At 43.6% G+C, this 15,041-nt stretch overlaps 1 protein-coding gene and 1 long non-coding RNA gene across 2 annotated transcripts in view; one reads left to right on the top strand and one right to left on the bottom strand.

Annotated features, from left to right (window-relative positions):
• The window catches only part of PSTPIP2 (proline-serine-threonine phosphatase interacting protein 2), a 70,630-nt gene that overhangs the window by 50,277 nt on the left and 5,312 nt on the right, over window positions 1-15,041 (top strand). Inside the window, exons 6-13 of the mRNA XM_004752223.3 lie at window positions 2,936-2,998; window positions 6,626-6,724; window positions 7,288-7,333; window positions 8,223-8,302; window positions 10,960-11,058; window positions 12,394-12,490; window positions 12,606-12,687; window positions 13,974-14,008. Of these exons, the coding sequence (XP_004752280.1) occupies window positions 2,936-2,998; window positions 6,626-6,724; window positions 7,288-7,333; window positions 8,223-8,302; window positions 10,960-11,058; window positions 12,394-12,490; window positions 12,606-12,687; window positions 13,974-14,008 (601 nt within the window). The remainder of the gene's footprint in view (window positions 1-2,935; window positions 2,999-6,625; window positions 6,725-7,287; window positions 7,334-8,222; window positions 8,303-10,959; window positions 11,059-12,393; window positions 12,491-12,605; window positions 12,688-13,973; window positions 14,009-15,041) is intronic.
• On the bottom strand, window positions 13,271-14,953 carry LOC123387637. Its single transcript, XR_006602113.1, has 2 exons — window positions 14,846-14,953; window positions 13,271-13,860 (listed from the first exon to the last, which is right to left on the bottom strand). It is a non-coding gene; the product is annotated as an uncharacterized LOC123387637 (long non-coding RNA).

Genomic DNA, 15,041 nt, shown 5'->3' with positions numbered 1-15,041 from the left:
CTGTCATCCCTGTTCCTTCTATCCTATGTGCTCTCTTGTTCAGAAGAGGGCCTTCTGAGCTTTCTTGGGGAAGTCCAAAGTTTATTAATAAATTTTCAGTTACTTGTGTCATGATGGACTCTTAGATTGTACCACTTCTGTATTTAGATACATTTGTTTTTTCAAATCAAACTTTGGGAGAAAATATATCAGTGCTAACTTCTCATTTTCACTGGCCCAACTCTGCATGCTTTGGTCTTCCACTTTTTGGAAACTAAACCATTTCCACTTATCAAGGAAAGCCATGAATTGGTTTCGTTCTTTCTTTCTTTTTTTGTATTTTTTGTTTGTTTTATTTATTTATTTGTTAGACAGGGAGAAAGCGTGAGTGAGCACAAGCTGGGAGAGCAGCAAGCAGAGGGAGAAGCAGGCTCCCTGCCGAGTTGGGAGCCCGATGTGGGACTCAACCTCAGGACTCTAGGATCATGACCTAAGCCAAAGGAAGCTGCTTAACTGACTGAGCCCCCAGCATCCTCATCAGTTGGGTTGTTTTAGAAACTTGGGCAAGGGGAAGTATTGGCAGAAGGGCTGATCAGAAGTTAATGGTGTACTCACTTAGACAACTAGATTTCTGCAGTGGTGAACAGTACAGACATGGTCAGCCTTCCCTCTGTGAGTGTAGAGCATGGCTAGAGACATCATGTGACATAGTCATCATGACAAAGCACAATGAACCTTAACTAGTAGGGAAGGTGCAGAGGCCACGTGAATGTACAGCGGGGACACCTGACCTCATCAGTGAGGCTGGGGAGGTCTCCTGGGGGGTGACCTTGAAGCTTGTCTCTTGAAGGGACAGCACATGGTCAGGGGCTCTCCTCTGATGCCCATATTCTGTTCTACATCTCAGCTAAGACGGGGATGATTGTGGAGCCATGTTGTTCTGCCTGTGTAACAAGCCATCTCTAAAGAAAGGAACCTCCTGGGTTGTACAAAGTGACCTGTTTTCTGAGTACAGTCTGAATGCAGACAGACAGACACACAGACCACTGAAAAGCTCTTTCAATAATTTACCATAGGGTCATTTAAGTCATTTATATATCTCTTCTTTCTTTCCCCTGCCCTCTTGCTTTTCCCTACCTTAGAACAGGGGTGATAGTTCTGGCACTACTTTGTGTTATCAGTAACACAGAAATTTGATTTCCACTGGGTTTGGCCTTAGAAGACTTGCTGTGACTAGGTTCCTCTGTAAGTGAACACAGGTCTGAGGAGGCTTTAATCAAAGAGCTGGACTCGGTGTCCCTGAATGACCTTAAGCAATATCTATCACCTCTTGGGTCCTAAGGTCGCACCTGTCAGGTGGCAGCCAGACTGCCTCTCTAGGGTCCTGTCCAGATGCAGATGCCAGGCGTCCTCGAAGGCAGAGAAGAAGAGAAACGGAAATGTTCTGGCTAATTAATAAGACTTTGTAGCCATCTCATTGGTGCCTGAAGCACATATTATATGCAAACTGGACACAAGAAGGCCTGGCTGGGGCCATAAACTATAAAACAGTAGCAGCTCCCAAACTGAAAGAATGGCCATGTGTATATTTGGTCTGGAAGAGACGGCAGACTAGACCAACATCGCTAACTGACCTGCTCCAGGGAAAATTAGAAACCATTAACATATAAACCCAGTTCCTCCTCCTGGCAGAGGTACATAGGCAGTCATGTGAACCACACAGCTTCCTGTCTGTGATAGCAAGGACCTTCCTATGAGTCTTTGCATGCGGGGCTCATGTCTGTTCTCTGGGCCTTCAGCGTCTTCACTGTTAGCAGATGCATAGCCACCTCCTGGTACCTTGATTTCTGCTGGGCTAGAAGATGACTTCTCTGTCCTCTGAAGACCCCTTGTCCACCCCTGACCCCCCAGCCTGGTGAATTTCACATATTACACGAAATTTATACATGCCAGACATTCCATTCAGATATCTTGAAATCTGTGTTGGTAACGGACAAAAATTCAACTTTCCAGAAGAAAGAGACATCACATTTGAGTATCATTTTCAGTATTACTATTTTGCATTGTTCCATTTTGCACAAGAGCAATGCCATAACTCATTTGGAATGATTGCATCTCTTAGTCTTTTATATACCCATTTGGCTTTATAGAGCTATCGTAAGGGATCGTGGTAGGTTCCGGTACAGTCAGTCTGTGCCCAAATCCCCACTCCACGACTTGTGTGGGTTAAGTTAAGCCAACTCAGTTTACTGTCAAGAAAATGGAGATAAGTGTATTCACAGTCGCTGGGTTGCATGGAAACTGCTTGGCACATGATACTACCTGGTAAATGGGAGCTTCTGTTATGTCTGACATACTTTTTTATTATTTGCTGCATTGTTTTGAGCAATGAACGTGTTAACATCACAGCCACAACAAAGAAATGGCTCCCAGTTGAACTCAGCAGAGTACTTTGCATTTCCTGGATTAGATGGGGGTAAAAAAAAACACCTTTTTTAGCTGTCCTACAGACATATCTTCTCTTCATTCTGCCTGGGCTCCTTGCTGGTTAAGGGTGTGCCATTGATGAAGCTGACATAGGTTTACAGACCAAAGACCCCTTTTTAAAAAGGAATGACGCCTTAACAAGAGTTTTAAAATCCTTTTTGAAACCTAAGGTTAATTCCAGATTTACTGAGGAGACTGCTCCAGGGATCAGTGATGCTCCGAGGCAGCTGGTGGCTGCCCACGTTCAAAGGCGGGCCTCACCGTCACCCAGCCATAAGACCAGGGGCAGGGGCTTCCGCCTCTGCTGCAGTTTCCTCACTTATGCAATGGGGGGAATAAATAGCGTGTCGACCTTCCAGTGTGTGTGAGGACTAAGTGAGATGGTCCACATCGAACTCTTAGTCCTCAAGTAAACTGGTATTAACGGTAATTTGTTTTATTATTAATAGTGCTTGTCCTCTCTTCACAGACAGAGATATTAATGGATGCTGTCCATAAACAAAAAAGCCTACAGTTCAAGAAAACTATGGATGTGAGTCTCACTTTATTTTTTTATTTATGTATTGATTTTTAAAAGATTTTATTTATTTATTTGAAAGAGAGAGAGAGAGAACGTGCACAGGTGAGGGGAAGGGCGGAGGGAGAGGGACCAGCAGACTCCCTGCTGAGTACGGAGCCTGAGGATGACCCAGGGCTCCATCCCAGAAACCTGAGATCATGACCTGAGCTGAAACATGAAGTTGGACGCCGAACAGACTATGCCACCCAGGCAACCCCGAGGCTCGCTTTATTGCCTCCTTTTCGGCAAGGTGACATTTTGTGAAGTCCTGTGCTGTGTATAAGCATATTCCTGAAAATAACATTTCAATAATATTAATTAGTACAGTGGTTTGGGAAAATAACCTTTAGAAGTTTGACTTTCCTTCTTTTTCAGGCCTTGGAAAGACTGAGGATGAAACTAGATAGAGGAAGCAAAATAATAGTGCCTTTCTGGTAACCTGGGAAGGTCATTTAAATATTTCAGGCCAAGACACAAAAGCATCTATACCCCATGATGCCATTTGTCTTGTTGGATTTGAGCTTTTTCTCTGTGACTGTTTTGAATATGGATTTCTTACCTATTTTACGGAGTGACTCTTTCCTGTTTCAAGATCTGAAAACTGTAAAAGCCTTCCTTAAATAATTTATTTTAAAAAACACTTAACGAGACAGAGCTGAGACAGATTGCTAGCAGCCTCCCTCTATCTTTTGTGAGTCCGTTCAATTGGGACAGTGAACTCTGATTTTGAAACATCTGTGATGCCTTTGAAACATCATTATATTTTCAAGACAGTGACATGCTGTCTGGTAACCCAGTTACAGAAGAAAATGTCACCAGTGTTGGTGGCTTGTATGGTTTGTTCTGCATCATTCTTTTTTTTTTTTTAAGATTTTATCTATTTGAGCGGTGCCTGGGTGGCTCAGTGGGTTAAAGCCTCTGCCTTCGGCTCAGGTCATGATCCCAGGGTCCTGAGATCGAGCCCCACATTGGGCTCTCTGCTCATCGGGGAGCCTGCTTCCCTTCCTCTCTCTCTGCCTGCCTCTCTGCCTACTTGTGATCTCTGTCTGTCAAATAAATAAATAAAATCTTTTAAAAAAAGATTTCATCTATTTGAGAAAGAGAGAGATCACAAGCAGGGAGAAGGGCAGAAGGAGAGAGTGAGGGAGAAGAGGCTCCCCGCTGAGCAGAGAGCCTGACTTGGAGCTGGATCCCAGGACCCAGGAAGTCGAAGGCAGATGCTTAAGCGACTGAGCCATCCAGGTACCCTGTCCTGCATCAGTCTTTCCCGTGATGCACAACACCTCAAAGCCACTGATGAATAAGAAGTGATGTTAGTGTAATTCCAGAAATGGTGATGGACAATAAATCATCATTCCCAGCACTTTTATGTTTTGAGTGGTCTGGGGTGAGCTTTCTTACAATTGAAGAGAAAGCCTTAGTGAAATACACATTTCTCAACTCTGTCTTCTACCTACACAGAGAGCCATATCAATGTTAAGACTTTTGCTTCAACTGTCAAAAATGATTTAGAAAACTCAAGAAAAAAAAAAAAGACTATTGTATTTATTCTTTTTTTTTCTTTTTGCTGAGTGTGTCCTTTTTTCCTCTTGATGTTCCAAGGTTTCTTCTTTTATAGTTTCCTTTTGCTTAGAGAACTTTTTTTTTAAGTAGGCTCCACGCCCAGTGTGGGTCTTGAACTCATGACCCTGAGATCAAGTGGCACATGTTCTGCCAACTGAGCCAGCCAAGCGCCCCCAAAGAACTTCCTTTAGCCATTCTACAGAGCAGTCTGCTAGCAACAGATACTCTGAGTTTTTCGTCATCTGAGAAGGTCTTTTTTTTTTTTTGAAAGATTTTATTTATTTATTTGACAGAGAGAAAGATCACAAGTAGGCAGAGAGGCAGGCAGAGAAAAGAGCAGAGAGCCTGATACAGGGCTTGATCCTAGGACCCTGAGATCATGACCTGAGCTGAAGGCAGAGGCTTAACCCACTGAGCCACCCAGGTGCCCCAGTTCTTTTTTTTATTTATCTTTTAAAATGTTTATTTATTTATTTGAGAGAGAAAGCAGAAGCAGGAAGAGGGGCAGAGGGAGAGGGACAATCAGACTCTCTGCTGAGCAGGGAGCCCAGTGGGCCTCAGGACCCAAGATCATGACCTGAGACAAAGTCAGATGCTTAACTGACTGAGCCACCCAGGCGCCCCTCCATTTGGTTCTTCTTTTGATCTTCTCTGCGTTTGCTGTGCTTTTCTATTTCTTTGCCAAGACCATCTATTTTTTTCATTTATTTTAAATGTGTTTGTCATTCTCTCTCTAGTATTAGAAAAGGCCAGGCATATTGTCTAAGCTTGGTGTTTGTGAGAGTGAGGAAATTTACTCCATATGCTGCTGGTGGGAGTTTCAGTTGGTGTGGTCATTTTGGAAGGAAGTTGGTCATATACATACTCGTTTACCAAACAATTACACTTCTAGGAATTTGACCTGTGTAGATAAATTCATACCACCCAAAATAAAATCAGCATATTTTTATGTTATAAAAACATGAAAGAAAATAAATGTCCACCAATAGAGAGATAGTTAAAATTGTGGGGTGTGTGTGTGTGTGTGTGTGTGTGTGTATTTACAACCATTTAAGTGTTCGGCTACAGGGCTCATGCTTGATAATAGAGAAATGTCTCACATATTGTTACAAAGGAAAATTATTGCATGAATATCTCATGCACTTGTAATTATGAAAGATTAGGACATTTCTATGTGTGTGTAGCATGTACAGAGAATTATATGGCTGTTTACTGAAAGGTCAACCCCAGCCGAATTGCAGAGGCTGCCAAGAAATGCAAGAAGACACGTGCAATATTTGATGAGCACGGACCATCCCTGCAAAGGAGTATTCGTTCTTGGTCAAGCGGTTTTTGGGGGTCAACATTTTTATTAGCTGATTTGCAGCTTTATTTGTTCAAAGTTAAGACTTTGCCTTAGTAGTTGAAACAGAAAATGCTCTGATTCACTAGTTGTAGTTTGAGAACTGTTTTTACACTCATGGTAGTAATAATGGCCCATGATAGACCATGGCCTACTTTCAGACTAGCTAAAATTGTTCTTTAAATCAGAAAGGAACATGGCTATGCCTATGTGCCAGAATCAATGGGATTGGTGCCCTCCCCTCTGTCACTTGCTAGGGAGGGCACCTTGGGATACTGAGGCATAATTATGATTACCACAGCCAAATGATTGCATCTATGTTCCAAGGCTTGGGTTACATATTTGCTCGATTTCACACCTTATGGTTACATACCTACCTTGATTTTGCCTATTTCAAATCCCATCTTTTGTTTTTGTCAGTTTTTGAAGCTCTAGTACTTTGTGTTTGCCAAAATAGGAGTGATTACTTCCTTGATCAGGTTGCCACCCCCATGCAGTTTGGAAAAGGGCTGGAGAAACCTTCCCAAAAAAGATCAGATAGAGTGTTGCCCTCAGAATGCCCACCATCGAGTGGTGACCTCAATGCTGATCCGAGCGCCCCGTGCTTTGCCGGGTCCAGTGGGCTGGCATGGTTGCTTTGCAGGGTACCATTCTGCTCACCTGTTTTGGTCCTTTTTTGGCTTCTAACAACAAAGGCAAAGAAGACCTACGAGCAGAAGTGCCGAGACAAAGATGAGGCAGAGCAGGCTGTCCACCGGAGCGCCAACCTGGTAAACCCGAAGCAACAAGAAAAGGTACCTGGGAGAGCTGGCGGCCTGAGAAAGCTGAGATTTCTGCATCTGAAACTGAATCCAGTTAATAATCTTCATTAAAAATGGAGCTGCTTTCTCAGTCCCTGACAATATCTTCCTCTGGGCCACTAGGATCCTCTGACCCAGAAAACCCCTTGTCACAATTATTGGGTTCAGGAAGAGCTAGAGAAGTGTGGCAGGGGGATAGGACTGGGTTGATGAGAAGTTGGGGAGGGGGGTTTTGCTTTTTTTTTTTTCCATCTTTCTTCAAAACTCAAGTATTTTTTATAGCCCGGCCACCTCCTGATTCAGTGATTACCATTTTATGTAATCTGAATAGAAGATTGACAGCAACCAGAGGCCAGGGGTATGTCTTTAGGAAAACAGAGGGCAAGATGTTCTGTGGCTGTTGCCCATTGGTGATAAGATTAGGGGCAGGTTGAACGATTTGTTGAGAGAAACACAGGTAAGACCTGGGCTACACTGTTCTCTTCACAGTCATTGTAAGTCTGGTTGGCCTGTGGAAGTCTGGCCCAGCATTTCTCCTCTGTCCTTTGTCCTCACAGCTTTTTGTGAAACTGGCAACTTCGAAGACTGCAGTAGAAGACTCGGGTGAGGGGCTGCTCCTGGGGAGGGGGGAGGGTTTTTGTGGGGCTGACATTCCACAGACTCTGCCTGGAAAGGTAGTGTTATAGACCACACAGTCATTTATAGACAGACAGTGGGATTACTGAGCTATCTGGAGGGAGGGAAGGAGAGAAAGAGGGAGAGAGGGTATATCAGAACCTGGGAAAGTGAGAGGTAGCAACTGGGCCAGTGGTTTCTGTCCCAGCACCCACACTTAGGTCTTGGGCCTGACTTGGAACTGAATGGTGGAGAAGGTGGTGTTGGGCACAGGGCGGGGGTGGGGGGAGTGTGATGGGGCAACTTCTTTGTAATCAGGTGCTCACTCATTGGGAACATCTCTCTTAAAAGCCAATTTCAGCCCTACCAACTCTTGCTATGAAGGGAATAGGCAAGTTGGGAGGCCTTGTCATGGCTGAAATCTGAGATCCAAACCAGGTGTTTGCAAAGCTCTCTAATCCCAGAATACCCTGCAGGAGACAAGACACTCATGACTGTGGCCACTTAGGAAGCGTCTAAATCCAAAACCAAAGAAACTCAACAGTTCTCTCCCTGAATCATTTTCCTGAAAATGGGAAGGAAGCTATTGAGGCTGAATTAGCCAAAGAGAACCCTGGCTGAGGTTCCTGCCAGGCTTCTCTCTCTTCTCTTGATCCCTTTCTTGCTACTTGCTTGGTTTACTGTCTAAAAAGAAAGTACTTGATTCATAATAGATGTTACAAGAAGGAGAGATGGCCCTGAACCCTGGCCTTCCAGGGTTCAGAGATCTGGGGTCCTTGAGAACTCAGTGCTACTCCATCAGGGCAGGCTGGGCGGTGGGTCTGCACAGCCTGGTCCTGTCTGTTTTCTGAAGCCAGGCCCCTCCCCTGCATTGCAGACAAGACATACATGATGCACATCAGCACCCTGGACAAGATCCGTGAAGACTGGCAGAGCGAGCACATCAAGGCCTGCGAGGTACGGAATGGGCAGCTGCTTGGGAGGGGGTGGGTTTTCCTCCCAGAACCTGGGGAGTCTGCCCTGGCAGACTCGCACCCCCCTTTATTAGAGGACTCCAAGTCTCATAGAATTGTTTGAGGGCAAATTAGAAATCAAGAAATCTCAATGGAGGAGGGAAGGAGCCAGAGGGTTTTCCCCCAGACCTCATCTTTCTCCCGCGTCTTAGCCCTGACCATTGTGTCTGATGCTGCCCCAGGACCTCCTCTTGTGTTCGGTTAGCCCAGACGTGGCATAGCTGAGTCAGGGGAGTGGTGATGACGTCATTATCTTTCCAGAGCCTCACCTGAACCTGCTGTCGGATAAAGAGAACTCAGGCAGGAGGCGAGCAGGCTTCAGAAGTTTCTACTCTCGCTACACCTTTTTTTTTTTTTTTTAAAGAATTTTATTTATTTATTTGACAGAGAGAGATCACAAGTAAGCAGAGAGGCAGGCAGAAAGAGAGGAAGGGAAGCAGGCCCCCGCTGAGCAGAGAGCCCGATGCGGGACTCGATCCCAGGACCCTGAGATCATGACCTGAGCCGAAGGCAGTGACTTAACCCACTGAGCCACCCAGGCGCCCCTTGCTACACCTTTGATTTCATCATTACCCCTGCTTCGTTTTTAGCACATGGCCTCACAATTTTGCGGAGAAAATAAAGACATAATCTTTTTCTTACCGGTGGTTCTCAAAGTGAAGTCCCAGGATTCATAGCATCAGCATCCCCTGGGAATCTGTTAGAGATGCAGATTCTCAGACCTACTGACCAGAAACTGTTGGAGTGGGCTCAGCCTTGTGTTACTAAGTCCGCAGGTGATTCTTATGCAAATTCGAGCCTCAGAACTACTGATCTCCATCCTCCTCCCTTCCTTTTCTCCTGTTCATTGAAAAGGGGCTACCTCCGCCCTATCAAGAGCCTGTCCCGCCAGCTGGGCTCAAGATGCCACCATCCCGCTGTCCTTCCCTCGCGCCTGTGCACAGCCTTTAGTGTGAACTTCTGCTCTTGTGATCCGCTTAACTCGGCTCATTCTTGGTTTTAGAACCTACTGGCTGTTGTGTCCTGTCTGCTTCCTTCTCCTCTCTTCCTAGCCAGGCTTCTGGAAGGAGTTGTCTTCACATCCTCACTTCCCTTTCCCTTTCCCAGCCGGCTGTGTCTGGGGATCCCCCCTGCCCACCCCTACCCTCTCAGGGCTGCTCGCTTGAGGAACTGGAGGTCTCCATGGTTTGAGGTCCAGCAGGCCTTTGCACTTCCTGATCTTATTTGATTTATATCTACTCTCTAGTACTGCGGGTCACTATCCCCTTCCCAAAACACTCTTTTGTTTTACGTCCTTGATTCCGCACTCTCATGGAAAAACCTAGACTAAGGCCTTTTTTATAAGGTTTAAAAAAATGTAAAGCAATATCATATACATTTTATGGACACATACATGTTTTAAAAAGCCTGCATGGGAATGATAACATTTAGGAGAATGGTTTTCTATGGGGAAGGAGAAGGTGATGGAGACTGGGGAAAGCACACAAGGGCCTTCAACAGAATCGGAGGCAAATATGGCCAAAATTGTTGACCGAGTTAGGTGGTTGATATGTGGGTATTTATTACAGTGTCCCTATGATTCTTCCTATGTGCAATATTCTATAATTAAAAATAATAAGAAATTTTAGTATTTACATGCCACATAAATACAAAATATACTAATATGCTAAGTATACTAAATAAATAATAAATAATAAATAAAACCTAAAATATTCACTACATATTAATCCTAAAAGGTTTGCAGGTGAAATAATGTTATTCGCTTCAAAATACTCTGGGGAGTAGTTGAGTTGATGGGCATATAATAAAACAGAATTGGGTGTGAGTTGATAAATGTTTAAGCTGGTGATGGGTACGTGGGCATTCATTAGACCATTCTCTCTTGTGGATGTGTGAAGATTTACATTATAAAAACCTTCAAAATGTAATAGTGTTGCATTCAACGTTAAAAAGTACATTAACATAGAATATTCCCTGATGAATCAAATAGCATCCACTTTCTAGAATGATAGCTTTTTCCAAAAGTTGGTATTTGTTTATATCCCACTTTTCCCAAAAGCTGCTATTTGTTTATATCCAAAAAAAAACACCCCACTATTGTTCAGGGAGGGACTTCTCTAAAGAACTTTTTTGTTAAAGAGATTTTCAAAAATATGTGGAGATAGAAGGCAAGTGCAGGTTCTTCCATGTTCTCATGAACCGTCTTCCTCAGTTGTGATCTTGCCATGTGAATTACGTCATAGGGACAGGGCAAAGGTTTGAGTTGGAGGCTCTGGCAAACTGCCAGATGGAGATACCCATTAGGCAGTTGGAAATGTGAGCTGGAGTTCAGGTTAGAACCTTGCTCTCTGGGTTCCTCATTACCTCTTACCTTCAGAACTATATCTGATCCTGCTTGTGCTAATACCATATGAGAATACCACTTGCGTTCTTTGCCTGTGATGAGAGTTGATGAGTTTCCCTGGTGGTGAGGGTAAGATCCTAAATGGGGCAGTAATCTTACAGATAATGAAGGTTGATACTGTTTCTTAAGTCATAGCCAATCTAGACAAATGTCCTCTTTCTCTGCCTATGTCTGGACATGGAGTTATGTTTCCATAGATGTTTGAAGCTCAAGAATGTGAACGAATAAACTTCTTTCGGAACGCGTTGTGGTTACACGTGAATCAGCTGTCACAACAGTGTGTCACAAGCGATGACGTAAGTCAAAGGTGTCCACAGAGGAGTCAGTAGAGTGGAAGGGACCATAGACATTTATGAGTCTACCCTCTCATTTGAGAGAGGTACAGTGACTTGCCCAAGGCCACACAGTGAGCTGATAGGCCCAAATAAACACCGAACTGCCTGACCCCTTTGCTTTGCTACCATGACTTTCTCTTGAAGGAATTCAGAATTAGGGCAGGGAGCAGAGAAGGGAGACCCAAATGCAGTTTTGTTTTGTTTTGTTTTTTAAGATTTTTATTTATTTATTTGAGAGAAAGAGAGACAGAGTGTACACAAGCAGGAAGAGGGGTCGAGGGCTAGGGAAGAGCAGGGTCCCTGCCCAGGACCCTGAGATCATGACCTGAGCCAAAGGCACTTAATCAACTGAGCCACCCTGGTGCCCCCAAATGCGGTTTAATTTATGGATGACGGAGAATTCACAGTATGACTGTGGGTCCCAGAGTGTCACTCCAGGACAGGTCCAAGTGCTAGCCCACTGACACTTGCCCAGGCTAATGATGAGGCCAGGGCTCAAGATTTACTTCAACAGTATTCCCAGGGTCAATGCCCAGGTTTACCTTGGGCACAGCAATCCTTGTGGGATTCTCAAACCTAGGAGGGATTAGAATTCAAATTATCATGACCTTCTTTGCTGAGAAATAGCACCCTCACTTAGATGGGACAGCTAAACTTTAGAAGTTTAGAAGAACAGCTAAACTTTAGAAGAACAGCTAAACACCTGGGAGACCTATAGAATTGACTAGAACTTCTTCCAAGTTAGCACATTGTCTTTACATTTGTGTGTGGCACTAGTTTTGGTATCTATTTCCTTTGGCTATTGGTATTTTTAAAAAAGAAAAAAGAAAAAAAAAAACCACCCTCTTCCTGGCAAGGTTTTTATGCTGCCACAGAGATACATTTCTCACCATCTTTAAAACAATTTTAACACCGGATATGCATCAGAGAAATCCCTATATATGAGTGATATAAAAAGAGACTTGGGGATGTCTCTTTTTCTTTTTTAAAACAAAATTTGAAAGATTCAGCCATTCATCAAACCTGTTTTAATAAGCTGTATCATAATTATCACTGACATACCTCTAGGTTGATTTATCTTTTTTATTTTTTTAAGATTTTGTTTAATTATTTGTCAGAGAAAGAGAGAGTACACAGCAGGGGGGAGGGGTAGATGGAGAGGGAGCAGACTCCCCGCTGAGCAGGGAGCCCGATGCAGGACTCCATCGCAGAACTTTGGGATCATGACCCGAGCTTAAGGCAGATGCTTAACTGACAGAGCCACCCAGGTGTCCTGATTTATCTTCTTTTTGTTAGATGTATGAAGAAGTTCGTAAGAGCTTGGAAGCATGCAGCATTGAGAAAGACATTGCATTTTTTGTGAACCACCGAAAAACTGGACAAACCCCACCAGGTGACTGAAGCGCTCAGGCTGTGGGGTTATTTCAGCATTTCTGTGAGTCTTCTGCATCACGTGTCGAGATTGGAAGACACCAGCATCTTAATATTTTGTTTCTTGGTTCCCCTAGCCCCCATCATGTATGAGAATTTCTACTGCCCCCAGAAGAATACAGCCTCACAGGGAAAGGCCCCGGGGCCTAACTTAGCAAGGTAATAAGCAGCTACCTTTCACATGAAGAAAAATATATTTTTTTAAATTTTTTATTTTTTCAGCATAACAGCATTCATTATTTTTGCACCACACCCAGTGCTCCATGCAATCTGTGCCCTCTCCAATACCCACCACCTGGTTCCCCCAACCTCCCACTCCCCGCCCCTTCAAAACCCTCAGATTGTTTTTCAGAGTACATACTTTTAATAAATGTTGTTATCGTCAGTGTTCTAAGCAATATTAGAATTGGAACACATCTACCACTGCATTTGCTTAGTGAGGTTGCTAGATTTGGGCAGGTAGCGTTTTTAGGACAAATGCTCAGTGGATTTTACCAGTCATAGTTTAAGGAGGGCTATATTACGCTTGAGTGTGATTATTGTTACTCACATACAAATCCTGTCTTTTTTATAGCTTGTGGAAAGCAAGGGTCAGCAGGCTCTGGCCCCCTGTGAGTCAACTCTGACCAACCTCTATTGATAGGGCCCAGGAGTAAAGAGTAGTTTTTACATTTGTAAATGGCTGAAAAAGGAGAAAAGGATACTGTTTTGTGACATGTGAAAATTGCACAAAGTACGGATGTCAGTGCTCATATAAAGTTTTATTGGAACCCGACCATGCACATTTTGTTTACATTTTGTCCACAACTGGTTTTGCATTTGAGTTGACAGTTCTAACAAGGTTGTCCTCAGGGCCAACAAAACCCAAGTCACTTACTGTCTGGCCCTTTGCAGAACGAGTCTGCTGCCCCAGCTATAAAGGATCCTGACAGAAGAGAAACTTCTATTTCACACAGTCAGTTTCACATCGAAGCTGCTAATTTCCATTTCAGTTTTTAAAAAGCAAAGGGAATATTTGAGGGGGCATTGCCAGGCACTCATCAATAATTAAGAATACCAGGCTCTGTTCAGAAGAGTTCATGGGAATTAGTTCATTTCATCCTCACGGTGAGGGGGGAGCTGCTTGTATTTTCCATCTTACATGTGGACATGCTGAGGTACCCAGAGGTCAGGAAACCACATGCTCACAGCAGAGATTTTCCTCTTGTTGGTCTGGGGTGTGGGGGCAGGGCCCTGTACATCCTGCCCGCAGCATAATAGAATGTCGGCAGCCTAGATTCCAGTGGGTCGGTGGTGGTGTAGGCGTTTTCCTTCATCTGAACTCTCCTGACTCTCCAGAACAGAAACCAGATCTGATTAGAGGGCTGTATGCTTGTAGTGTGAAGTCAAGAATTAGAAAAATAGTAAGAACTTATCTGAAAGACTTTGGTTTTCATTTCCTACAGGAGAGGACCTCTCCCAGTTCCTAGAAGTACACCAGGTATGACACCAAGAAAGACCTTTTGAAATGCTTATGTCATGTTTTCTCTCTCTCTCTCTCTCTCTCTCTTTTTTTTCCCCTAAAGATTTTATTTATTTATTTGAGAGAGAGCATGCATGAGCAGGGGCAGAGGGACTGCCTGCTGAGTGTAGAGTTCCACATAGGGCTCGATTCCAGGATCCTGAGATCATGACTTGAGGTGAAGTCAGTTGCTTAACTGACTGAGTCACCCAGGTGCCCCCTCATGTTCTCTCTAAGGCTGAGTAGTTAGAATGCTGAGATAAAGGGAAAGAAGGAATAAATAGAATCAAATTCTCAAGAGAATGAACCTATATTAGGATCTTAACATAATACTATTTATCACAGAGTGGACTTTGGTAATTGGTGGTTTACTTTATAGCTTACCAAAGAGAAATCCACTCTTGGGAGTATCAAAAGAAACACAAGGCAGTCATATGTAAGAGATTATTTGAACTTGAACCATAAAAACAGCAAAGTGAGATATAGTTTCCTTTGGATTACCCTGAAACATACCTGATAGAAGGCATAGATGTCTAGAAACATATGACCTGATATTATATATTTGGGTACTGACCGTAACTGGGTCTTTCACTAATCACTCTGGTCTTTTTCACTCAGAACTCCTATGATAACTCTGGGACAACCACACATGATAGCATTTTTTGGGGTTAGTTTTATTCCTTGGATAATTATAAGACCCTTGAGGGTGGCACTTGATTTTTCTCCTGTATCGCTCATAGCACCTAATAGAGCTGTGGGCACATAGGAGATGCTCAACAAATATCTATTATTTGAATAAAAGAAAGATATACCTACCTGTGTTCAAGGGACTGAGGGAAGAGACAACTCCTGCTGCATATGGGAGCTTAGTAGAACTTCAGCTACTGAAAAGAAAACCAGGGCTGAAGTGGTATCTTTGAAAAATAGAAGGGTTTAAGTTATTTTTGTAAAACAATTATCACCAGATAACATGGGACTTATTTATGCCTATGTTTGAAGATGACTTCACTCT

Source organism: Mustela putorius, unplaced genomic scaffold, assembly GCF_011764305.1.
Source record: "Mustela putorius furo isolate JIRA1106 unplaced genomic scaffold, ASM1176430v1.1 tig00003858_pilon_pilon_pilon, whole genome shotgun sequence".
Lineage (NCBI taxonomy): Eukaryota > Metazoa > Chordata > Mammalia > Carnivora > Mustelidae > Mustela > Mustela putorius.
This window is presented reverse-complemented; position numbering and strand designations above follow the sequence as displayed.